The sequence below is a fragment of the Ammospiza caudacuta genome, chromosome 18, assembly GCF_027887145.1.
Source record: "Ammospiza caudacuta isolate bAmmCau1 chromosome 18, bAmmCau1.pri, whole genome shotgun sequence".
Classification (NCBI taxonomy): domain Eukaryota; kingdom Metazoa; phylum Chordata; class Aves; order Passeriformes; family Passerellidae; genus Ammospiza; species Ammospiza caudacuta.
In genome coordinates this window covers 1879826-1899828 of record NC_080610.1, presented here as the reverse complement: position 1 = coordinate 1899828, position 20003 = coordinate 1879826, and the positions used below count along the sequence as shown (strand labels likewise).

Genomic DNA, 20003 nt, shown 5'->3' with positions numbered 1-20003 from the left:
GTTTTCATCCTGGTGAAGAGAAGGCTCCAGGGAGACCTTAGAGCCCCTTAAAGAGTGCTTAAAGTGCTTAAAGAGATTCCAAGAAAGATACAGGCAGATTTTGGGCAACAGCCAGGAGTGGTGGAACAAGAGGGAGTGACTTCCCACTGGCAGAGGGCAGGGTTAGATGGAATATTGGAAAGAAATTCTCTGCACAAGTTGCCTGGAGAAGCTGTAGATGCCCCTGAATCACTGGAAGTGTTTCAAGGTTGGACAGGGCTTGGAGTAACCTGGTCTAGGGAAAGTTGTCCCTGCCCATGACAGAGTTGTTGGAATGTGATGAGTTTTAAGGTTCCTTCCAACATCAAGTGATCTGTGATTCTCTCATTCTATGAGCATTCAGATTCCTGACACTGCTGTTGTATTTAAAGGTTTCCTTTGCAGAAGGGAGCAGTGGATGGAACAGGCTGCTGCCTAGTAGGGGACACAGAACTGATCCTCACCTCTCATCCACTCTGCTCCTGACAGTGGCCTTCCTTCCTTCTTTCCTTCTTCCTTCCTTCCCTAGGAGACCTCTAGAACTGGATACCGATGGGATTTGGTGTGTCCTTCCCAACAGTTTCCCAGAGAACTTTGTCATCAAGTCAACCAATATCAAGAAGCCAAAAGTAACCATCTGTTACCCAGGTGCCATGCTGAACATCCTGGTGAAAGTGAGTCTGGCACCTGTCCAGGCCAGCTCTGCAGCCTGGGAAAAGGAGATGGAGAGCTGATGAGTTGGGAGAGCCCCTCTTCCATGTCCACTCCCTATGTAGTGGGTGAGATGTTGGGGGTGATGGCCCTGGAGAGCATCTGAGTGGAGAAAGAGGCTCAATATCCTCCTCAGAGAGGGGGTTTGTAAGAGGCCAGGTTAGGTGCATGCTTACTTGTGCTGGTAGGGAGTCCAGCACAAGGTCTAAACCAATGCTCTGCTTACTCCAGGCTCTATAAGAGAAGAAAATATCATTTTAGGGTCCAAAGCCTTTTTCTCTCAACAGGCAGGAAAGGTGCTTTGACTTTTGAGTCCTAAATTGTGCTATAGCTCCCAGAGGGTTGCTCAGGTGTCCCTTTGGGCAGGGTGTGTCCCAGGGGCATCCCCTGGTGTGACCTGGCAGCTGTAGATTGAAACTGTTCTCCTGGGGCTGTGCCACAGGAAGGCTTCACAAATGACCAGTACCAGGAGCTGCAGGATCCAGCCTCACTCACCTACGTCACGCGCTCAGAGAACAGCATCTTTTTTGAAGTGGATGGTCCATACCTGGCCATGATCCTTCCAGCCTCCAAAGAGGAAGGCAAGAAGCTGAAGAAAAGGTGAGATTTCAAAGCTTGAAATATTGTCTCTTCCCCTGAGTTGAAAGACTAAGGATCTCGTTGCCTTTGTACATGTGGGGCATGTTGGTCCTTGCCTCCAGAGCCAGCAGCATTTGAGTCACTGGCTTTAAATGACAAGTTCCTTATGTCAGATCATTGAATGCAGCTACTATGGCAGTAAATTTTAGCAGATAACAGGAAAATTACATTTCTCCAGCCTAGTGACCAGACATCTGCCTGTTTGGCTCTGAGGTGTGCAGGAGAACATTGACTTTGCTTCTGAGAATTTCTAATACTGCTTCTATTCAATCCAATCTGTTTAAACTTAGCAGTTCCTGCCTTCCTATTTTTCAAGTGTTAACAGACTTCCAGTAACACTTCTCCTATGTATTTGCCCTTCCCTCTCCATCTGTAAGTAGGACTGGTTCTGCCATTACTGTCACATCATGGGATAGTTGTACCCAAACTTCACTGATTTCTCAACGACCACCTCCTAACCAAGAATGTGAGCTAGAGCACTAACATCCATTATTTTGGGTGGCAGCCCACAGACCTGGATCTGACTCCAAAACATGCTGTTGCTGTCCCCAGCACTCTCTGTCCTCATAATTCTGAACATTTTGTGCTTAATCCCTGACAGGACAAGGTTCAGCACACACCATTCCCTACCAGTGCCCCTCTCCAGGCATTCAGACCCTTTTGCAAGAGTCAAAGTGTTGCTCAGCTCTCAGTGGGCTGTGTTTGTACAACTCTCCTCAGGAGCTCTGGATTCCTATAGTTTAGGGGTCTAAGAAAGGGCATTTATTACCTGGTCACTCTCCAAGCACAACAGCCTGGAGATGGCTACAGGCACCGTGGTCAGTGGAGGAAGGAAAGGTTGTGCTGTTGGGAATGTGGGTAGGTGGGAGAAGGGCTGGCCAAGCAGGTTTGAGTATCCCCTCTTCTCACTGGTTATTCCCACAATGGTGGTTTGGGGTTTTTTTGAGACATACCGATAATTTTCAGGGCTGTAAAAGGCAAAGCAATGCAAGAAAAGAAAAGGCAAGAGGGAGGAATGTTCCCTTAAGTGTGTCATGGCTGCATCCAGTTTTCTCTCAACCTCTCTGCCAGCCTTGGAGTTGCCAGTTTCCTGCTTTCTAAATCTCTTCTTAATATCTTCATTTCCCCTCTTGGGCTCTCATCTCCTTCCCTTACTTACACAAGATTTAAGGTCACTCCTCACCCTCAGTGCTGCATCAAGGTTTGGCGTGCTCAGCACAAGAAATCACGGAGCTGCTGCATTGAGTCCAAAGGAGGCCATGGAGATGCTCCAGGGGCTGCAGCCCCTCTGCTCTGGAGCCAGGCTGGGACAACTGGGGTGTTTACATGGGGAAGGCTGCAGGGAGAGCTCAGAGCCCCTCCCAGGGCCTAAAGGGGATCCTAGAGAGCTGCAGGGGGACTCTGGACAAGGGCTGAGAGGGAAAGGACAAGGGGGAATGGCTTCCCACTGGCAGAGAGCAGGGTTAGATGAGATATTGGGAAGGTATTCTTGTCTGTGAGGGTGGTGCAACACTGGCCCTGAGAAGCTTTGGCAGCTCCACAGTGTTCCAGGCCAGCCTGGACAGGGCTTGGAACCACCTGGCCTAGTGGAAGGTGTCCTGCCCATGGCAGGAGCATGGGATTGGATAATCTTTGAGATCACTTCCCCTGTGGTTCGATGAATCAGTGTGGATGATCTGGGGCAAGAGCTGAGGTCCTTTTCTAGACCAAGGTTGCTAGAGAAGCTGTAGATACTTGAGATTATCCAGGTGCAGCTGTGGCTCCTTTGAACATGCTGGATAGTGGCACAAAGGCATGGGGAGAAGCAGCCTGGCAGGAGGGACACCAGTGGCACCCTGAGGGATGTGTCCCTTGGTGCAGGCCAGGTTTATTCACACTCTCTCCCAGGTACGCCGTGTTCAATGAGGATGGGTCCCTGGCTGAGCTGAAGGGGTTTGAGGTGAAACGCCGGGGAGAACTGCAGCTGGTGAAGATATTCCAGTCATCTGTGTTCGAAGCCTTTCTGAAAGGCAGCACCCTGGAGGAGGTCTACGCTTCTGTGGCCAAGGTGGCCGATTACTGGCTGGATGTGCTCTACAGCAAGGTAGGCACAGCTCAGCAAGTCTGCGCTCCAAGCTGGAGCCTGGGAAGGAGCATCTGAGCTGCTCAGGCACTGTGGGAGGGTGGACTTTGTTTGCACAGTCAGGGGTCTCCTGTGCCACTTCAACACTCAGTCACTTCATAGATGACACTGAGCTGGGTGGGAGTGTGGATCTACTGGAAGGCAGGAAGCCCTGCAGAGGGAACTGGACAGGCTGGATATCCATGTGCCAAACCCAGTAGTGTGAGGTTCAACAAGGCCAAGTGCCAGGTCCTGCACAGGGGTCACAACAACCCCGTGGAATGCTCCATGCTGGGGGCATCGGGTCTGGAAAGGCACCTGACAGGAAAAGATCTGGGGATGCTGATCAACAGTGACTAAACACATGCCCAGGTAGACAAGAAGGGCAATGGCACCTGGCCTGTACCAGCCATAGTGTGGCAAACAGGACCAGGGCAGTAACCATCCCCCTCTGCTGGACACTGGTGAGGCACCTTGAACCCCTCGTGACAAGAAAGACATTGAGGGGCTGGAGCATGTCCAGAGAAGGGAAAAGAGCTGGGGAAGTGGCTGGAATGCAAGTCTAATGAGGAGCTGTTGTGGGGGCTCAGCCTGGAGAAGAGGAGATTCAGGGGGGACATTCTTACTCTAAAACTCCCTGACAAATAGGACGGAACCACATGGGACATACAACTCCCACAATCCATGTACAACTCCCAACATGGGAACTGGGCACTTCTCTCAGGCAACAAATGACAGGATTAGAGGAAACAGCCTCAAATTGCAGCAGGGGAGGTTTAGGTTGAGTAATAGAGAAAATTTCATCTCCAAAAGGATTGTACAGCTCTGACACAGGCTGCCCATGGCAGTAGTGGAATCCCTATCCCTGGAGGAATGTATAAGCTGTGTGGATGTGACTCTAGTGTACATGGTTAGTGGTGGCTTTGGTACTGCTGGGGGAATGATTTGGTGATACTAGAGGGCTTTTCAACCCAAATGATTCTGTGAGATAAGAGGGTGGGAGGGAACAAGAGTCTAACTGAGTCCTTTTCATGACCTGCTGGTCCAGGGGCATGATGTTCATCATAAATTCTCATCAGGTTGAACAAAGACACCGGTCACATGTCAGGAACTCTTTATGTTTTATTGTACAGTCGCTGTAACTCCAGCAACCAGCCTACTGCATAAACTCAAAAGGTGTTAGTCAACAAACCAATTCTTACAATATTTCCACAAGAGTGGAAGCAAACAAGCCCTTAATTTTGTACGCAACACTTCAAGAAGCTCTCAACTCCCACCACAAGCTCCTCAAAATGCACTGGCTCACAAGTCCCAATAGACCACCAGTGTTCAATGGTACTGGCTAACAAGCTGCAACACACCATCACACAAAGGTGCTGGTGCATGAGCCACAACACCACTACTCAAAGGTCCTGGCTAACAAGCCACAACACACCTTTACAAAAGCTCCCCACTCCCACAACAGGGTTCAATACCAAGTATGAAGTAGAATATGATGGCCGTTTGCTCAGGCAAAGCAAGTGAAGAAAACAATATCACCAGTCCTTAGATCTGTGTTGGTCTTGCTTTGGTCATGCCATATGGATGGTCGAGAGCTGGGGCAAACAATGAGACAAAGAAAGTGGTAGAGAAAGAGAGGAGAAAAAGAAGAGAGGGGACCTCTTTGCTCCCTTTCATGCACAGCAAGCCCTTATGGATGTGTGTTGGACAGGGGACTAAGCCTGAGTCTTAAGGCATAGCAGGGAATTGGCTCAGAACAGCACTGCCACACCTCTGTGGGACACTCTCTTCTAATCACACCTTTCCTGTAGCAAAACTCAGAATGTTTGAGACAAAACATGTTTAGTTCTGATCCTCTGCAGTCCTTTTTTTTGTGATGCTGTTTTACAACAAATTCTTGGTGAGCCTAACTTTGTATGCACAACACAAAGCTGTACTGCCACAGCTGGGCTGATGCAATTGATGCCAACCTGAAACCCACACACCCTCTTTTCTGTAGATCCCACTGGCAGCTGCACTGGGAAGCAATCCCCAGGCTCCCAGTAAAGAGACACATCAGCTGTGTGTGGTGTTCCCTCTTTCTAACAGCAGCAAAGTTTGATCATTAGTTCTTGCTAACTTTGGGCTTTTCCCTGGCCTTCAGGCTGCCAACATGCCTGATTCAGAGCTATTTGAGCTCATCTCAGAGAACCGCTCCATGTCACGCAAACTGGAGGACTACGGGGAGCAGAAGTCCACCTCCATCAGCACTGCCAAGCGCCTGGCAGAGTTTTTGGGGGACCAGATGGTGAAGGATGCAGGGCTGAGCTGCCGTTTCATCATTTCCAAGAAACCAGAAGGGTCTCCTGTCACCGAGAGGTAATCCCACCTGGAGGGGCCAGGACTTCTGGCAGTGTGTGAGAAACCAAGAGGGGATACACAGGCAGCAAGAAAGGAGGGAGGTAGAATACATGGCCAGGTGATCACCTGAATCTGGCACAGGCCATGAGCAGGGCAGTGGGTAACACTGGACGGCCCAGTGGCCTCGCAGGAGTTTAGGAGAAGCCTAGAGGATCTCCACAGGCTGGAAGAATAGATTGTGGGGTGCTGGGACATTGATTGCCTGCCTTCTCCAGGGCCATCCCCCTTGCCATCTTCCAAGCTGAGCCCAGTGTGCGCAAGCACTACCTCCGGAAATGGCTGAAGAGCCCCTCGCTGCAGGACTTCAACATCCGCGCGGTGAGTGAGGCATCCCTGCGGGTGACACCACATCTGGGACACGGGCTCATCCTGTTGGAGACACAACCTGGGTGGTGGCCTCTTGTGCTCACAAAGCAGGGGCCTGGCGTGAGGGTGCTACTGGGATGTTTGATCCTGTGTCTGGGGGCTTTCTTTTCTGCCCAAGCTCTGCCCTCTTTCCAGATCCTGGACTGGGACTACTACATCGAGAGGCTGGGCAGCACCATCCAGAAAATCATCACCATTCCTGCAGCCCTGCAGCAGGTACAGGGCTGTGAGGGGGTGGACAGGAGGATTTCTGCAGGGGACTCAGTGTGATTTGGAGCTATTCTGCAGGTAAAGAACCCAGTGCCACGGGTCCGACACCCAGACTGGCTTCACAAGAAGCTCCTGGAGAAGAATGATGTGTACAAACAGAAAAAAATCAATGAGCTTTTTGTTTCAAAAGGCAAGAAACAGGTAAAGATGGGGAGGGAAAGGTGCTGGCAGTGCCAGTGGGGCTTTTCTCTTGCAGCCCCTATACTCCTGCTCTCCTTGCTCTCTCAGATTCTTGCCAACCCGCCTGTGGAGGGGACACCCAGCTCACAGGTCAGTGACATAGAGGACTTTGGGGCTGTCAAGATCCCTCTGCCACTGGTTCCCATTGCAAATAAGCGGAAGCGTATCCCTGCAGCAGAGGAAAGCCAAGAGATGTCCCAGGACCTGGAGCTGTCCCAGTCCTGGCGAGAGATCCTGGGCCCACCTCCATCCTTCGGCACCACCAAAGTAGGTGAAGCAGATTGTGCAGGGGATGCCCCAGGATTGTACTCATCCATCGAAGCTTGGATGCTTCCAGGAGCAAGCTGTGGATTTCACAGCTGCACTCTGAGAACCCACACTCTGAACACACATGGTTCTGGGATACAAAGAGAAATACAACCAGTACACAGAAAAGCAATCACTGATAAAGAAAAGGGGGTGGTGGCTTCATAGCTGGGGCAAAACATGATGTGAGACTGGAGGCTGGAGGGCTAGGCTGTATGATGTGATGTTGTGGGGCTGGGACGCTTTTGCTGATTTCTTTCTTACGGTCACCCCACTCAGGAGGAGCATCTGGTCTGGCTGCGCTTCCACCAGAAGAAGTGGGAGCTGCAGGCTCGGCAGCGGCAGGAGCGGAGGAAGAGGCGGCGGCTGGAGGATGGCGGGGCGGCGGGCGGAGGCGTGGTCCGCGATGCCTTGTCCAAAGGGCTGGGCAGTTACCTGCGCCGCACAGCGCGCAGCATCCTGGACTTGCCCTGGCAGGTCGTGCAGGTACTGGGGAGGGGACCTGCCACAGAGCAGCCTGGAGCACAAGCCTCACATTTACACTCTGTGGTCAAATGGTGAAGTTCAGGAGCCCTGACCTACCCCATGTAAGTGTTAGCCCTGGGGAGCCCAGTAGGGACTGCAGAGCCTCAGACTCACACACATCTGGATGGAAACAGGTGTCGACAGAGTCGTTCTTGGTGACTCTGAGATGCATGGGTAGATCTGCTGGTGGGGCAGCTCTAGTTCAGCCTGCTGGCAGCACTGTGTAGTCACAGAATGGCAAAAACATCAGCTGAGGCTGGGGCAGCTTTCCTGTGCCTCTGGTCCCACATCCTGCTCAGTCAGGGTCACCCAGAGCTGAGGTCTCAGGAACATGTCCTGGAATATCTCCAAGGATGGAAAGCACCACTTCCATGCATAGGCAACCTGGACCAGGTTCACCTTCTCAGGGAAGAAGTTTCTGACATGCAGAGGAACCCTCCTGCATTCTGCTTTGTGCCTATGATGTCTAGTCCTTCCACTGGGTACCACTGGGAAGAGTCAGGTTCTGTCCTCTCTGCACTTCCCATTGGGTATATATATGTGGATGAGATCCCTCTGAGCTTTTTCTGCTCTGAGATAGACAGTCCCAGTTCTGCCAGTCTTCCCTGATATGAAAGATGCTGCAATCCCTTCTTCCTCCTTGTGGCTCTTCACTCTATTCCTTATGTCTATGTCCTGTGTTAAGGAGCCCAGCACTGGACATGAGATTCCAGTGGTGCCTAGAAGCCGACAATGTACAAATGAAGAGGTGGGGTAGTGTCATCCAGGTTTTTTTACAAACCTTTGTTATGTGTGGCCACCTAAGCCCAGCCCCTGTCACCCACTTCATCCTCCAGAAAGGTGTCAGAGCTGCAGGTCCAGGACTTCAAGTGACTTGGATGACAATCCCTGGAGCTGGTTGGCCAGCCAGAGGCAGAGTTTCCTTCATGGTGCCCTGGGACAGTAGCAGGACACAGGGACTCCAGAGCTGAAAGTGATGACTCTCTAAGCCCCCACTTTGGTTGTAGCCACCAACTGACCATATAGATCCCTCCAGAGTGCTCTGCAGTGTAGATGTAAGCACTGATGGCATGTTGGATCTCCTGCTAGCACTGACCTCGTGCCCTATGTCCTGCAGATTGCTGAGACCAGCCAGCCTGGGCTGTTCCGGCTGTGGGCGGTGATAGGGAGCGACCTGCACTGCATCAAGCTGAGCATCCCCCGTGTCTTCTATGTCAACCAGCGCGTCCCAAAGCCTGAGGAGGGAACAGCCTACAGGAAGGTGAGGACCTACCCCTTCTGGAAGGGGAAACAGCTGCTTGTACTGAGGTAAGGCACTTCACCTCCCCTGTAAGCAGGAGTTACAAGCATCTGTCACGCAACACCTCCTACCCCATGGCTATCCCTCATCCAGGCCCTAGTCCCTCTGCTAATCCCAGTCTGCCTGGAAATCAAGTTCTCTATTAAAGGAATTTGTAACGTGCATGAGCATAACCCACTGATTTCATTAGGAGAGGGCACCAGGAGCTGGCCTGGCTCAGAGTCTGGCTCCTGGCAGTGGTGCCATGTGGTGGGATGTGTCCCAGTTATCCTGTCCCTTACCTTGGCAGGTAAACAGAATCCTGCCCCGCTCCAACTTAGTTTACAACCTGTATGAATACTCTGTTCCTGAAGACATGTACCAAGAGCACATCAACGAAATCAATGCAGACCTCTCTGCTCCGGACATCGAGGGAGTATATGAGACACAGGTAACTCCTTCGGGTGCTCGTCTTTAAGGGTTCCTGAGCAGTAGCTTGTTAGTCTGAGTTCCAGTGGTGAGACACCAAAAATCCAAGATCCTGGACATTGTCCAGGAAACTGGGAATTATGCTCATATGGACAGAAGTGCTGGGCATCACCTCATGGGTTACAGTATATTGAGAAAGGGGCTTCAGTTTATTTGGAGTTGGGAAACTTTGGGGAAAGAAATTGAGAGCTTCCTCTAAACTAATCCTGACCTAGCCTGCTGGTATTGTAACCAGGAAAGAGAAAGGGCATTTGGAGTAAAGCGGGGGAAAAACCCAACATATATGGAGTGATACATAGGTCTGAGTGCCATGTCCTCTAAAACAAAGTTGTAAAAGCTTTAGATATAAGAACAGCATATAACTAGAAAATTTGGGAAGAGCAAGAACAACCTAAATGAAATTCTGTATAAAGCAATGAGGCTAAAATTCAATTTGCCAATGCTGAGAATGAAGGTGGGAACCTGGGATGCTTGCTTCCAGTGAGGATGCTGGTTTGTCCAGCAGATCAAAACCTGATGACAGGAATTTAACGAAGAAGATACTGTAGTGAAAAGACCTGACCTGTATGGAAGTGGCAGAATAGACCACACCATTGTAAGAGTGGAGTTAAAGAAAGCATGAATGCTGGTGAATTTGATACTGAAATGCACCATAGGATTGTTATGGATGAAAAGTCCTGAGTAGGACAAGCTTTGCTGTGAGCAGAGGTGCCACTGGCCATGAAATGCTTTCTGAGGTGCAGGAGGCTGCAAGGGCAAAAAGATCATCACAGGGAGACTTGCTACTCGAGTTACTGGTGTAACTTATGAAGCATTCCAGTGGGACATAGTTGAAGAAAACTTTTTTATTCACCTCAAGTTTCTACTTTTGAAAAATCTGAAGAAAAGTCTCTCAAGGCAAGGCACAACACTTAATGATTATGTGGAGGCTGTGAAATCCTATGGTGATGTAAAAGGTTGAACCATATATGCCATCATCAATTGAAAATGGTCCTCGCCAAACCCTACTGAGGTTAGGTAAGCAGCAGGCAAAACGTCCTTCAGTTTACTTGTCTGAAGTGACTGGCTTGTACCCAAATTCTTTATATCTATAGAACTTCCTCTAGAAAAACCTGAGTCTTCTCCACTCTAGTAGAGTTTAATAAGTGGGAAGAGAAAAAACCAAGAAATTTAGAGAAAATTAAATGAGCAGCTGAAGTAAAACGAAGGACATGGAGAAGTTTTAAAGATATGAAGGGATTTAGATAGTCATGGGGTACCAGCATCTGTCATCTGAGGGGAGGTTGAGTGAGTTGGACTGTGCAGCCCAGAAGAGGCTCAGGGGACCTGCTTGATGGGAAGAGTGGAGAAGAGGCTCTGCTCTGCACCCAGGAAAGAATGGGCAACAGTGGACACAATCTAAAACATGTAAATTCAGTGTAAATGTCAGAAAAAACTTCTGCAAATATCGTTGAGCAGGTTGCCCAAGGGGTTGTGGAGTTTCCATCCTCAGAGACATAGTTAACCCAGCTGGACACTGGCCTGGGCAAGGAAAGCTCTGTCTTGATCTTTAAACATCTGCAGTGCAGTTCTGATCATTATCCCAAAAACCACAGCAGGACTAACAGAGGGATGCAAGGGAGGGAACATTTTGCCCTCAGGGATGGAACTTAGATGGGAAGGCTTCATCTTGCTGAAGAGATGTGAGGGGCCTCTACAACTAAAACTAGCACAAGGGAAGAGCAATTAGGCAACAAATGTTTGTTACTTCTCACTAGTTTGGGACCAGGTTCCTCACCAAGCCATTCAAGAGTCTCCAACAGCAGTGGACTTGACAGCTATGGGGTTAATAAAACAGGATGGCTCTGTGGTGAATCTCCCACCATGCTCCATTATCTGGAGGTTCAAATGGAGCCCCTGCCTCAGAGTGAGAGACCACAAGTTGCAGAGCAGCAAGATTGCCCAAATATTGCTCCACATGTCCTCCAAAGTACCTTGATGGTAGGGTCTGGGCGTAGATAGTAGATGTGGATTTCGAGATACCTCTTCTGTAGCTTTATCAAGGCTGATAGTACCAAACTCATGCCAAGGCACCTCAGATATGTGCTACCTGTGGCTTTTAATCTGGGTTGTTCTAGGTCTGCAACCCCCAAGAAGAGCTTAGTAGCAGTTGTTCCATCACATCTCTCCCCATCATTCCAGGTGCCACTGCTGTTCCGTGCCCTGATCCACCTGGGCTGTGTGTGCATGGTCAGCAGGCAGCTCGTCCGGCACCTGGCAGGGCGAGAGGCTGAAACCTTCAACATTGAGCACCTGGAGATGCGCTCACTGGCTCAGTTCACTTACCTGGAGCCAGGTGAGGCATCCTGGAGAGGGGCTCCTGGGGCACCTGGCACCCATGGGCACCACTGATGCTCTGTGCTCTGTGTCCCCAGGAAGCATTCGCCACATCTACCTGTACCACAGCGCCCAGGGCAGCAAGGCAATCCTGGGCCTCTTCATCCCCTCCCAGCGCAAGGCTGCTGTCTTTGTGCTTGACAAGGTAAGGAGGGCTGTGGAGAATGGAAAACTGGGGGTGCTGATGGCTAGACATGACCTGGCCATATGCCCTGGTAGCCCCGAAAGCCCCCATGTCCTGAACTGATCCCCACAGCAGGGAAGGGAGAGATTCTGCCCCTCTGCCTTGCTCAGGTGAGACCCCACATGTGGAGCTGCTGAAGTAAGTTCAGAGGAGGCCACTGAGATGCTCTGATGAAGGCTGGAGCGCTTCTGCTTTGTAGACAGGCTGGGAGAGCTGGAGGTGTTGAACCAGGAGAAGAGAAAGCTCCAGGGAGACCTTAGAGCCCCCTCCAGTGCCTAAAGAGAGCTGGAAAGGAACTTTGGCCGAGGGACAAGGGGGAATGGCTTCCCACTACCAGAGAGCAAGATTAGGTAGAATACTGGGAGGAAATTGTTCCCTGTAAATGTTCTAGGCCAGGTTGGATGGGGCCTGGAGCAACCTGGTCTAGTTGACCTCAGGTTGCACTAGGGGAGGTTTAGGATGAATATTAGGAAAAACTTCACCAAAAGAGTTGTCAAGCCCTGGCATAGCTGTCCAGGACAGTGGTGGAGTCACCATTCCTGGAGGGATTTAAAAGATGTGAGGATGTGGCACTTGGAGACATGGTTTAGTAGTGGCCTTTGGCAGTGTTGGGTGAACAGCTGGGCTTGATCATAAAGGTATTTTCCAACCTAAACAATTCTGAGATTATGTATTATCTGTGGCAGGGGGTTGGACTAGACAACATTTAAAGGTCCCTTCCACCCCAAACCTGGTAGGGCCAGGCAGCAGGAGGTTTCTTCGTGCATCACACGTCCCTGCCAAGTTTTAGAAGGCCCCTGCCACTGCACATCCCAGGGTTGCTCTCCCTCTGCTCTGACCTGGTCTCTCTTCCACCCAGGTACGCAGCAACCAGATGCCAAACCTCACCACCCTGTTCTCAGTGGAGCGCACGGCTCTGCTGGAAAAGGTGGGCAAGGAGCTGTTGCCCCCAGACAAACACACCTTCGAGGTGCGTGCTGAGACCGACCCCAAGGCCATCTACAGAGGCGTCCAGCGGCTGCTCTTGGGCTACAAGGTGAGATGAAGGTGTGGGGAAGGTTTCATTGGGACTGTTTGGACTAAGGGAAGGATGCTGTGGAAGGCACTGGTACAGCAGTTCCAAGAACACCTGCTTGTAACTGCTGGACCCACAGTCATGAAGTGGCTGCTTGTTTTGCTTGTGTGGGGCTTATCTGGGGCAGTGTCAGCAGCAAGGGCACCTCAGGATCTCACTCCATCCCTGCACTCAGCTGGAGAGCTAGTGTTGTTGAAGGTGGGTGCGTGCTTCAGGAATGCTGGGGTGTGCTGTCCCAGAACCGTGGGGACCTGCTGTGGGGATGGGGCACCTGACACCACCTGACACTTCCTGTTGAGCAGGTGAGAGGTGCACCAGGACATGTCTCTTTCTTCTTGCTGCAGGACGAGCGCCGGGGCCCCACATTGGTGGCTGTGCAGTCCAACTGGGACCTGAAGCAGCTGGCAAGTGGGATCCCCATCATGGAGGAGTTCCCCTTGGTCCCTATCCGGCTGGTAGACGACATCAGCTACTCCGTCCTGGACTGGCAGCGCCATGCTGCCCGCCGCATGATTCGCCACTACCTCAACCTGGACACCTGCCTCTCCCAGGCTTTTGAGATGAGCAGGTACCCAAGGTGGCCATGTTCCTCTGAGGCTGCCATGCCCTCAGTGGGACCACAGGAGTTGCCTCACCCCTTGAGGGGACTGTCAGGGTCCCTGTTTTCCCTGGAGCCACGCTCATGCCAATGACCGCTGATGTCTCTGTGCCTCAGGTACTACCATATCCCCATTGGAAACCTCCCTGATGACATCTCCACCTTCGGCTCCGACCTGTTCTTCTCACGCCACCTTCATCGTCACAACCACCTGCTGTGGCTGTCCCCCACGGCCCGCCCCGACCTGGGGGGGAAGGAGGCCGATGACAACCGCCTGGTCATGGAGTTTGATGAGAGAGCCTCAGTCGAGATCAACAACCCTGGCTGCTACTCCACAGGTGAAGAGGGAGGAAAGTGGGAGCACTGAATGGGGCAGAGCTGGATCCTGCTCTGTGAGTCCTGCAGAGGTGTGGATGCAGTCCCCAAAGAGCCTCTATGGTGACAGTTGTAACCAGCAGCTTTTGGGTTTCAGCATCTGTATGGGTAAGGAGGATGCTATGGGCATGCCCTGGAGCAGGGAAGGCTCACCTGAAACATGTGCAGGCATCAAAAGGGGGATTCTTTACCAATGACCACTGACATCAGCACTTGGCAGACCACCTGCAATGTTGTCAGCCCAAGGATAGCTCACTTGGTTATCACTGGTGATGCTGGGACAGACCTCTCTTAGGCAGCTTGAGTTCTTCTAAGGTCCACTGTTGCAGCCTCCAGGAAAACTGGTGGTCCCCAGAGGGTCAGTAGATCTGAGTCTTGTTGAAAGACAAGGCTCAATCAACACCTATGAAGGTCCAGTCATGCCTGTGAAAGCATCTGCCCTCTGAGTGCGGTAGCACCTCTAGATCACCCTGTACCTGTGAAAAGCACTTCTGGCAGCAGCAGGAGAGTGTTCCTGGTCCTTTCCCTGTCTCCCTGCTGACATCTGTGTCTGCTCTTAGTGTGTCTGGAGCTGGACATCCAGAGCCTGGCTGTGAACACCGTGTTGCAGTCTCACCACGTGAATGACATGGAAGGAGGCTCCAGCATGAGCATTAGCTTCGATGTGATTCAGCAGGCATCCCTGGAGGACTTGGTCACAGGGAACCAAGCTGCCAATATCCCAGCCAGCTATGATGAAACTGCCCTCTGCTCCAACACTTTCAGGTGTGGCTTGAGAAACAGCAGGAAGTAGAGAGGTAGTCTCCACCCTGGCAGGTCCCCTCAGGGTCCTACTTCACTCCCTCCTGGCTTTAGCCTTTCCCCAGCAGTAGGGCTGGTAGGGTGATCTAAGTATAAGTCCAGTGCATGGCAGGCATCTTTTCCAGCACATTGAAAGATCCTCAGAGCTGCCTGGTGCCTCAGCCAGCAGAAGCGTGGGGATGTTGCTTTCTCCTTTGTTCATGCTCCCCCAGGTTATAGAGGCATATATGTGCTGAGGGCTGAAGAAGGGAGTTCCTGTTCTAAATCCTCTAGTGTGTCCCTAAACATGTCCCTGTCAGGAAGGGGGAAGTGTTGCTGGTTGCTGGTGGGGTGATGCCAGTCTCTGCTCGTTGGCAGGATTTTGAAGAGCATGGTGGTGAGCTGGGTGAAGGAGATTACGCAGTACCACAATGTCTATGCAGACAACCAGGTCATTCACTTTTACCGCTGGCTCCGCTCTCCTTCCTCCCTGCTTTATGACCCAGCACTGCACCGCACGCTGCACAACATGATGAAGAAGCTTTTCCTACAGTAAGTGAGGTCAAGTGTGCCAGTCTGGTGGATGGGGAATGGAGAGGCGTGATGTTAGTGACCAGGATCACCCACAGTGATCCTCCAGAAAGGTGGGCAGTAGGAGGGACCTCTCATCCTCTTTGGGTGACTTCCCTTGCCCGGTGTTGCTGCATGTTGACTCTAGGCTGACGAATCAACACGTGCTCTTTGGGTCACATATGCCCCTCATGCATTGCTTTCCTGCCCACTGATGCCACCCTGTGCCCTCTTGCAGGCTAGTGGCTGAGTTCAAGCGCCTGGGCTCCTCTGTGGTCTACGGCAACTTCAACCGCATCATCCTGTGCACCAAGAAGCGGCACATTGAGGATGCCATCAGCTACATGGAGTATATCATCAACAGGTGAGGTGCACCTGGAGGTGGGGCTGGGACAGGGCTCAAGACCAGGGAGGAGGATGCTGATTTTTTGTCTTCTAATGCACCTCAAAACTGAATTTATTTTTTTGGCAAAGCTACAGAAGGGACAAGGCTTCCCAGTTCTCTTGCTGTCATGCCTGGAGTAGTGATCTGTCCCTAGCTGCCCTCTATGGGCAGTATTCCAAGTATACTCATAGGATTCAATCCTGAAGAGATTTCAAGGAGAGCCTGAGATGCCCAGCAACTTGTCCCCTGGCTGGCTGTCCACATCCCAGCTGTGGTATAGGCACCTTGACACAAGAACAAAGAGCCAAGTGTCCTTGGGCATGGCTTCCCCTGGGATCCCTAGCAGGGGCCCAGTGGAAAAGGGGACACTCCTCTCTCCTGGCCAGCACCACGTCCCCACAGTGTCCCATGGAGTAGAGATGGTGCTGACACAGTAACTGACTGCAGTTTCCTCCCTCCAGCATCCACTCCAAGGAGATCTTCCACTCTTTGACCATCTCATTCTCCCGGTGCTGGGAGTTCCTGCTCTGGATGGACCCAGCAAATTATGGAGGTATCAAGGGAAAAGTGGATTCTCGCATCCACTACGGGGAGGTAAGAGATGGGAAGCACCCTGTCCCCTGGGAGCAGAGTAGGGAGGTGTTGGCTGGGCATGAGAGACTGCTATGCATGTCTATGACCCCCAGAAGGACACCAGGAAGACATTGGAAGAGGAGGAGGAGAGTGAGGAAGAGGAGGAGGACGAGGCGAGGGAAGAAGAGGAGGAGAAAGGGGAGCCAGATGTGGAGGAGCTGCTGGAGAATAACTGGAACATTGCACAGTTCCTGCCCCAGGCCGGCTCCTGTCAGAGCTACTTCTTGATGATCATATCAGGTGAGCAGCATGGGGAGATGATGAGGTCATTGTGCCCCTCCAGTGCCAATTCTGGATAGGAGCTGGAGCCTTGCCTATGTCTTCCCAGCCTACATCGTGGCTGTGTACCACAGCATGAAGGAAGAATTGCGGCGTAACACCCCTGGGAGCACCCCCATCAAGAGGAGGAGCACCAGCCAGGTGTCCCAGGAGGCTCTGGGGGAGCTGAGGGCCATGCCTGGTGAGTGCCAAGCCCCAGGGCGGCCCTGCTGCAGGTAGAGACACCCACCTCGCTTGCCCTATGTGCCACCAATCAGTTCAAACACTCTCTGCTTTACCCCTCTAGGCACGATCACCTTCTCACAAGATTACGTGGCCAATGAGCTCACCCAAAGCTTCTTCACCATCACCCAGAAGATCCAGAAGAAGATGGCTGGTTCCCAAAATGCCACAGAGCCCTCAGACATGTTCCCAGTCCTGCCTGGCTCCTACCTGCCACTCAACAACCCAGCTCTGGAGTTCATCAAATATGTCTGCAAGGTCAGCAGGGGTGGGCCAGGCTCCTTGGCTGAAGGACTGGGGTCTGAACTGAAATTCTGGTCCTTGTCCGTTGCTGCAGCTTCTCCCAGGATGGATCTTTTTACTGGGTCCTGAATCTATATGAGGGTCACAAGGATCTGAGCTGTCCTTAGAACAGTGTCTGCTGCTAGGCTCATCTGGCTTTTACCCTTGCAGGTCCTCTCCCTGGATGCTAATATAACCAACCAGGTGAACAAACTACGCCGGGACCTGCTGCGCCTCATCGAGGTGGGCGAGTTCTCAGAAGCAGCCCAGTTTCAGGACCCTTGCCGCTCCTATGTGCTTCCTGAAGTCATCTGCAGGAACTGCAACTTCTGCAGGGATTTGGACCTGTGCAAGGACCCTGCCCCTTCCCAGGTGCAGCCTCTCTCCTAGGGACAAAAGAGGCCCCAGTGCAGCGATGCTGGAGGCCAGCCGATTATCTTACCCACTTTATCTCCCCTTTGTTTTGCAGCTCTGCCTGCTCTCCATGATCATCCTCTCCTAAAGCAAATTTTCTGTTCATCTTTTCTAGCTGCATGTGATGGATCTGAGCATGCTTGGGCTTTGGCTTATGTTCTGTCCTCTCCAGAAACAAGTTCCACCATCCCAGTGCATGGGACTTGCGGTGCTTATGCCCCTCTTTTTGCCCCTAGGACAGGCTGGTGGTGCCCGGCTGGCTCTGCCCCAGCTGCCATGTGCAGTATGATACTGATGCCATTGAGATGGCGCTGGTGGAAGCCCTGCAGAAGAAACTGATGGCCTTTGTGCTGCAGGACCTGGTAAGCACAGGGATCCCCCACTCTGCCTATTTCACTGGTTGTCTGTGCCTGGACACATTCACTTTGCCACTGGCAGAGAAGCTTGGCCTCATCTCTTGACCCACCTGAACCTCCTTGGCCTCCAGGTGTGCAGAAAGTGTCATGGTGTGAAGGAGACACACATGCCTGTGTACTGCAGCTGTGCTGGAGACTTTGCCCTCACCATCTCCTCCCAGGTACTTCAACACCTGCCGAGCCCGGCAGCTCAGTGAGGGGCCCTAAGGTGCCCTGTGCCCCCTCTGCCTCTGCTCTAACTGCACATCCTGCAGCACCTGCTGAGCTGCTCTCTGGCCAGCCCTGCCCAGCCACTCCATCAGAGCCCTCAGAGCCCCTGGCTGCCCAGGATCCTGGGTAGCCTCCTTCCCTCCCTGTTCTTCTCTCCCCAGGTCTTCATGGACCATGTCAGTGTCTTCCAGAACATTGCCCGGCACTATGGCATGGCCTACTTGCTGGAAACCATTGAGTGGCTGCTGCACACCAACTTCCAGCTCCAGCAATGAGGGCTGGGCTGCTCTTCCTGCCTACTCCATGCTCTCACATCCATGGAGAGTGGTACTGGACCCCCTTGGCCATGGGCCAGACCACAAAGACACTGCACACCCCTCCTGCAGGGAGGGAAGAGGAGGAGAGCCATGCTTGGCAAAGGGTTGTCTTTGCCCAGAGCTGCTTGGTGGGGGATTTGGGAGTTTCCAGTGGCTAGAACTGGGTTCCACAGGTCTGTGCTGGCCCCAGGTGTAGTTTTAATTTTCAATTTCTGTAAATAAATGGGTGGTAGAAGGCAGGTGTCATTTTTAGGGAGGGAGGAATCAGGGGCTGTGGGTGCCAGTGGCTGTGGCACCACCCATAGCCTGGGTCTTACTGGTGGCTGTGGTACCAGTGGCTTCACCCCATCCTCAGCCCAGCCCTTGCCAGCATGAGGCAGGCAGTGCCCACAGGTGCTGCCCACACCTGCCAGCAGGTCCTGCCTGTGGGCAGCTGGCTGCACTGGGGTGACTTCCCTGTGCCAATGCGCTTGGGCATGCTTGGCCCGGGCATTTGTCAGCTCTCATTAAGGTATTAATGGGTCTGTCTGGTGAGGTGGGGGACCTGAGAGCCTATACACATCCCTGCAGGACCAGCAGCCCATGGCTGGAGGCTGTACATCCCTGCCATGGCAGTGCAGGGCTGCAGGATGGAGACACAGCCACCAGCTCTGAGCCCATGTCCCTCCATTTCACTGCAGTGGTGGCCCCAGGCAAGGTTTATTGACAGTCTGTACAGTAAAAGCAGGGCAACCCTGATGATGGGGAGAAAGTGATGCATCTGACTCCACTGATATCAGAAGGCTAATTAATTACTTTACTATATTATTCTATATTACATTAATCTAAACTGAATCTGCACAAAGCACTCAAGTGCCCAGAATGCTGTGACTGTCAGCTGACAGTGTGACACACACACGGATTCAATGGGTCAATGAATCAAAACACTCAACCCAGAATCTAATTACCAATCCTCTTCAAGTAAACAGTCTTCCACAATGCCTTCCACTTGTGAACAACAAGAGGCACAGCAATTGAGGTAAGATTTGTTTTTTCTCTCTCTGAGGTTCAGAGAATGTGAATCCAGAAAATATCCGTGGGAAGTTGTGCCTTGCTTTTCTCTGTGAAGCGAAATGCGGCTACAAGCTTGGGGCTGGCAGTGGTGGCAGAGGGGGCTGTAGGACATGTGCCACTCTTCCATGTGTGCTGCTCCTCATGGAGGCAGCAGGTCCCTCAGAACTGGGAGCTACTGATGGTTTCAGGCAGAGCGTGCATTATCCACCCTGCCACCGTGACCTTTCTGCTCTGGTGGTGCCTGCAATGGCATGGCATGGCATGGCATGAGGCTGGAGCAGCCCCAGAGTCATTCCCCCACTGAGGAACCATCTAAGGAGGAGACCAATGGGCATTGTGATGGTGGGACAGGGCCGTCACCTGTAGTTGTAGTCAGGGAAGCCAAAGTGCTTTTCAGGGTGGATAGAGGAAGAGCGTGGGCTGCACTGGGTGGTCAGACAGGTCCAGTTTGCACTTATGGCTGATGATCACACTGACCCTACACAGCAGCAGAGACCATTAGCCCTCACATGCTATGGGCACGGCATCCCAAAGGGCATGTGCTCACCAG

The 20003-nt window shown here is 52.1% G+C and overlaps 1 protein-coding gene across 1 annotated transcript in view; it reads left to right on the top strand.

Moving 5' to 3' along the window:
- Positions 1 to 18560, top strand: part of POLE (DNA polymerase epsilon, catalytic subunit) — a 33286-nt gene extending 14726 nt beyond the window's left edge. Inside the window, exons 22-48 of the mRNA XM_058816513.1 lie at positions 548 to 692; positions 1172 to 1329; positions 3256 to 3451; positions 5613 to 5827; positions 6085 to 6187; positions 6371 to 6451; positions 6524 to 6646; positions 6734 to 6952; positions 7271 to 7477; positions 8634 to 8777; positions 9106 to 9246; positions 11466 to 11619; positions 11699 to 11805; positions 12704 to 12880; positions 13264 to 13487; positions 13635 to 13855; positions 14453 to 14657; positions 15051 to 15224; positions 15481 to 15606; positions 16089 to 16221; positions 16314 to 16500; positions 16589 to 16720; positions 16826 to 17019; positions 17215 to 17415; positions 17694 to 17819; positions 17945 to 18034; positions 18245 to 18560. Coding sequence (XP_058672496.1) covers positions 548 to 692; positions 1172 to 1329; positions 3256 to 3451; positions 5613 to 5827; positions 6085 to 6187; positions 6371 to 6451; positions 6524 to 6646; positions 6734 to 6952; positions 7271 to 7477; positions 8634 to 8777; positions 9106 to 9246; positions 11466 to 11619; positions 11699 to 11805; positions 12704 to 12880; positions 13264 to 13487; positions 13635 to 13855; positions 14453 to 14657; positions 15051 to 15224; positions 15481 to 15606; positions 16089 to 16221; positions 16314 to 16500; positions 16589 to 16720; positions 16826 to 17019; positions 17215 to 17415; positions 17694 to 17819; positions 17945 to 18034; positions 18245 to 18358 — 4297 coding nt within the window. The 3' untranslated portion in view covers positions 18359 to 18560. The remainder of the gene's footprint in view (positions 1 to 547; positions 693 to 1171; positions 1330 to 3255; positions 3452 to 5612; positions 5828 to 6084; positions 6188 to 6370; positions 6452 to 6523; positions 6647 to 6733; positions 6953 to 7270; positions 7478 to 8633; positions 8778 to 9105; positions 9247 to 11465; positions 11620 to 11698; positions 11806 to 12703; positions 12881 to 13263; positions 13488 to 13634; positions 13856 to 14452; positions 14658 to 15050; positions 15225 to 15480; positions 15607 to 16088; positions 16222 to 16313; positions 16501 to 16588; positions 16721 to 16825; positions 17020 to 17214; positions 17416 to 17693; positions 17820 to 17944; positions 18035 to 18244) is intronic.
- The last annotated feature ends 1443 nt before the right edge of the window (positions 18561 to 20003 follow it).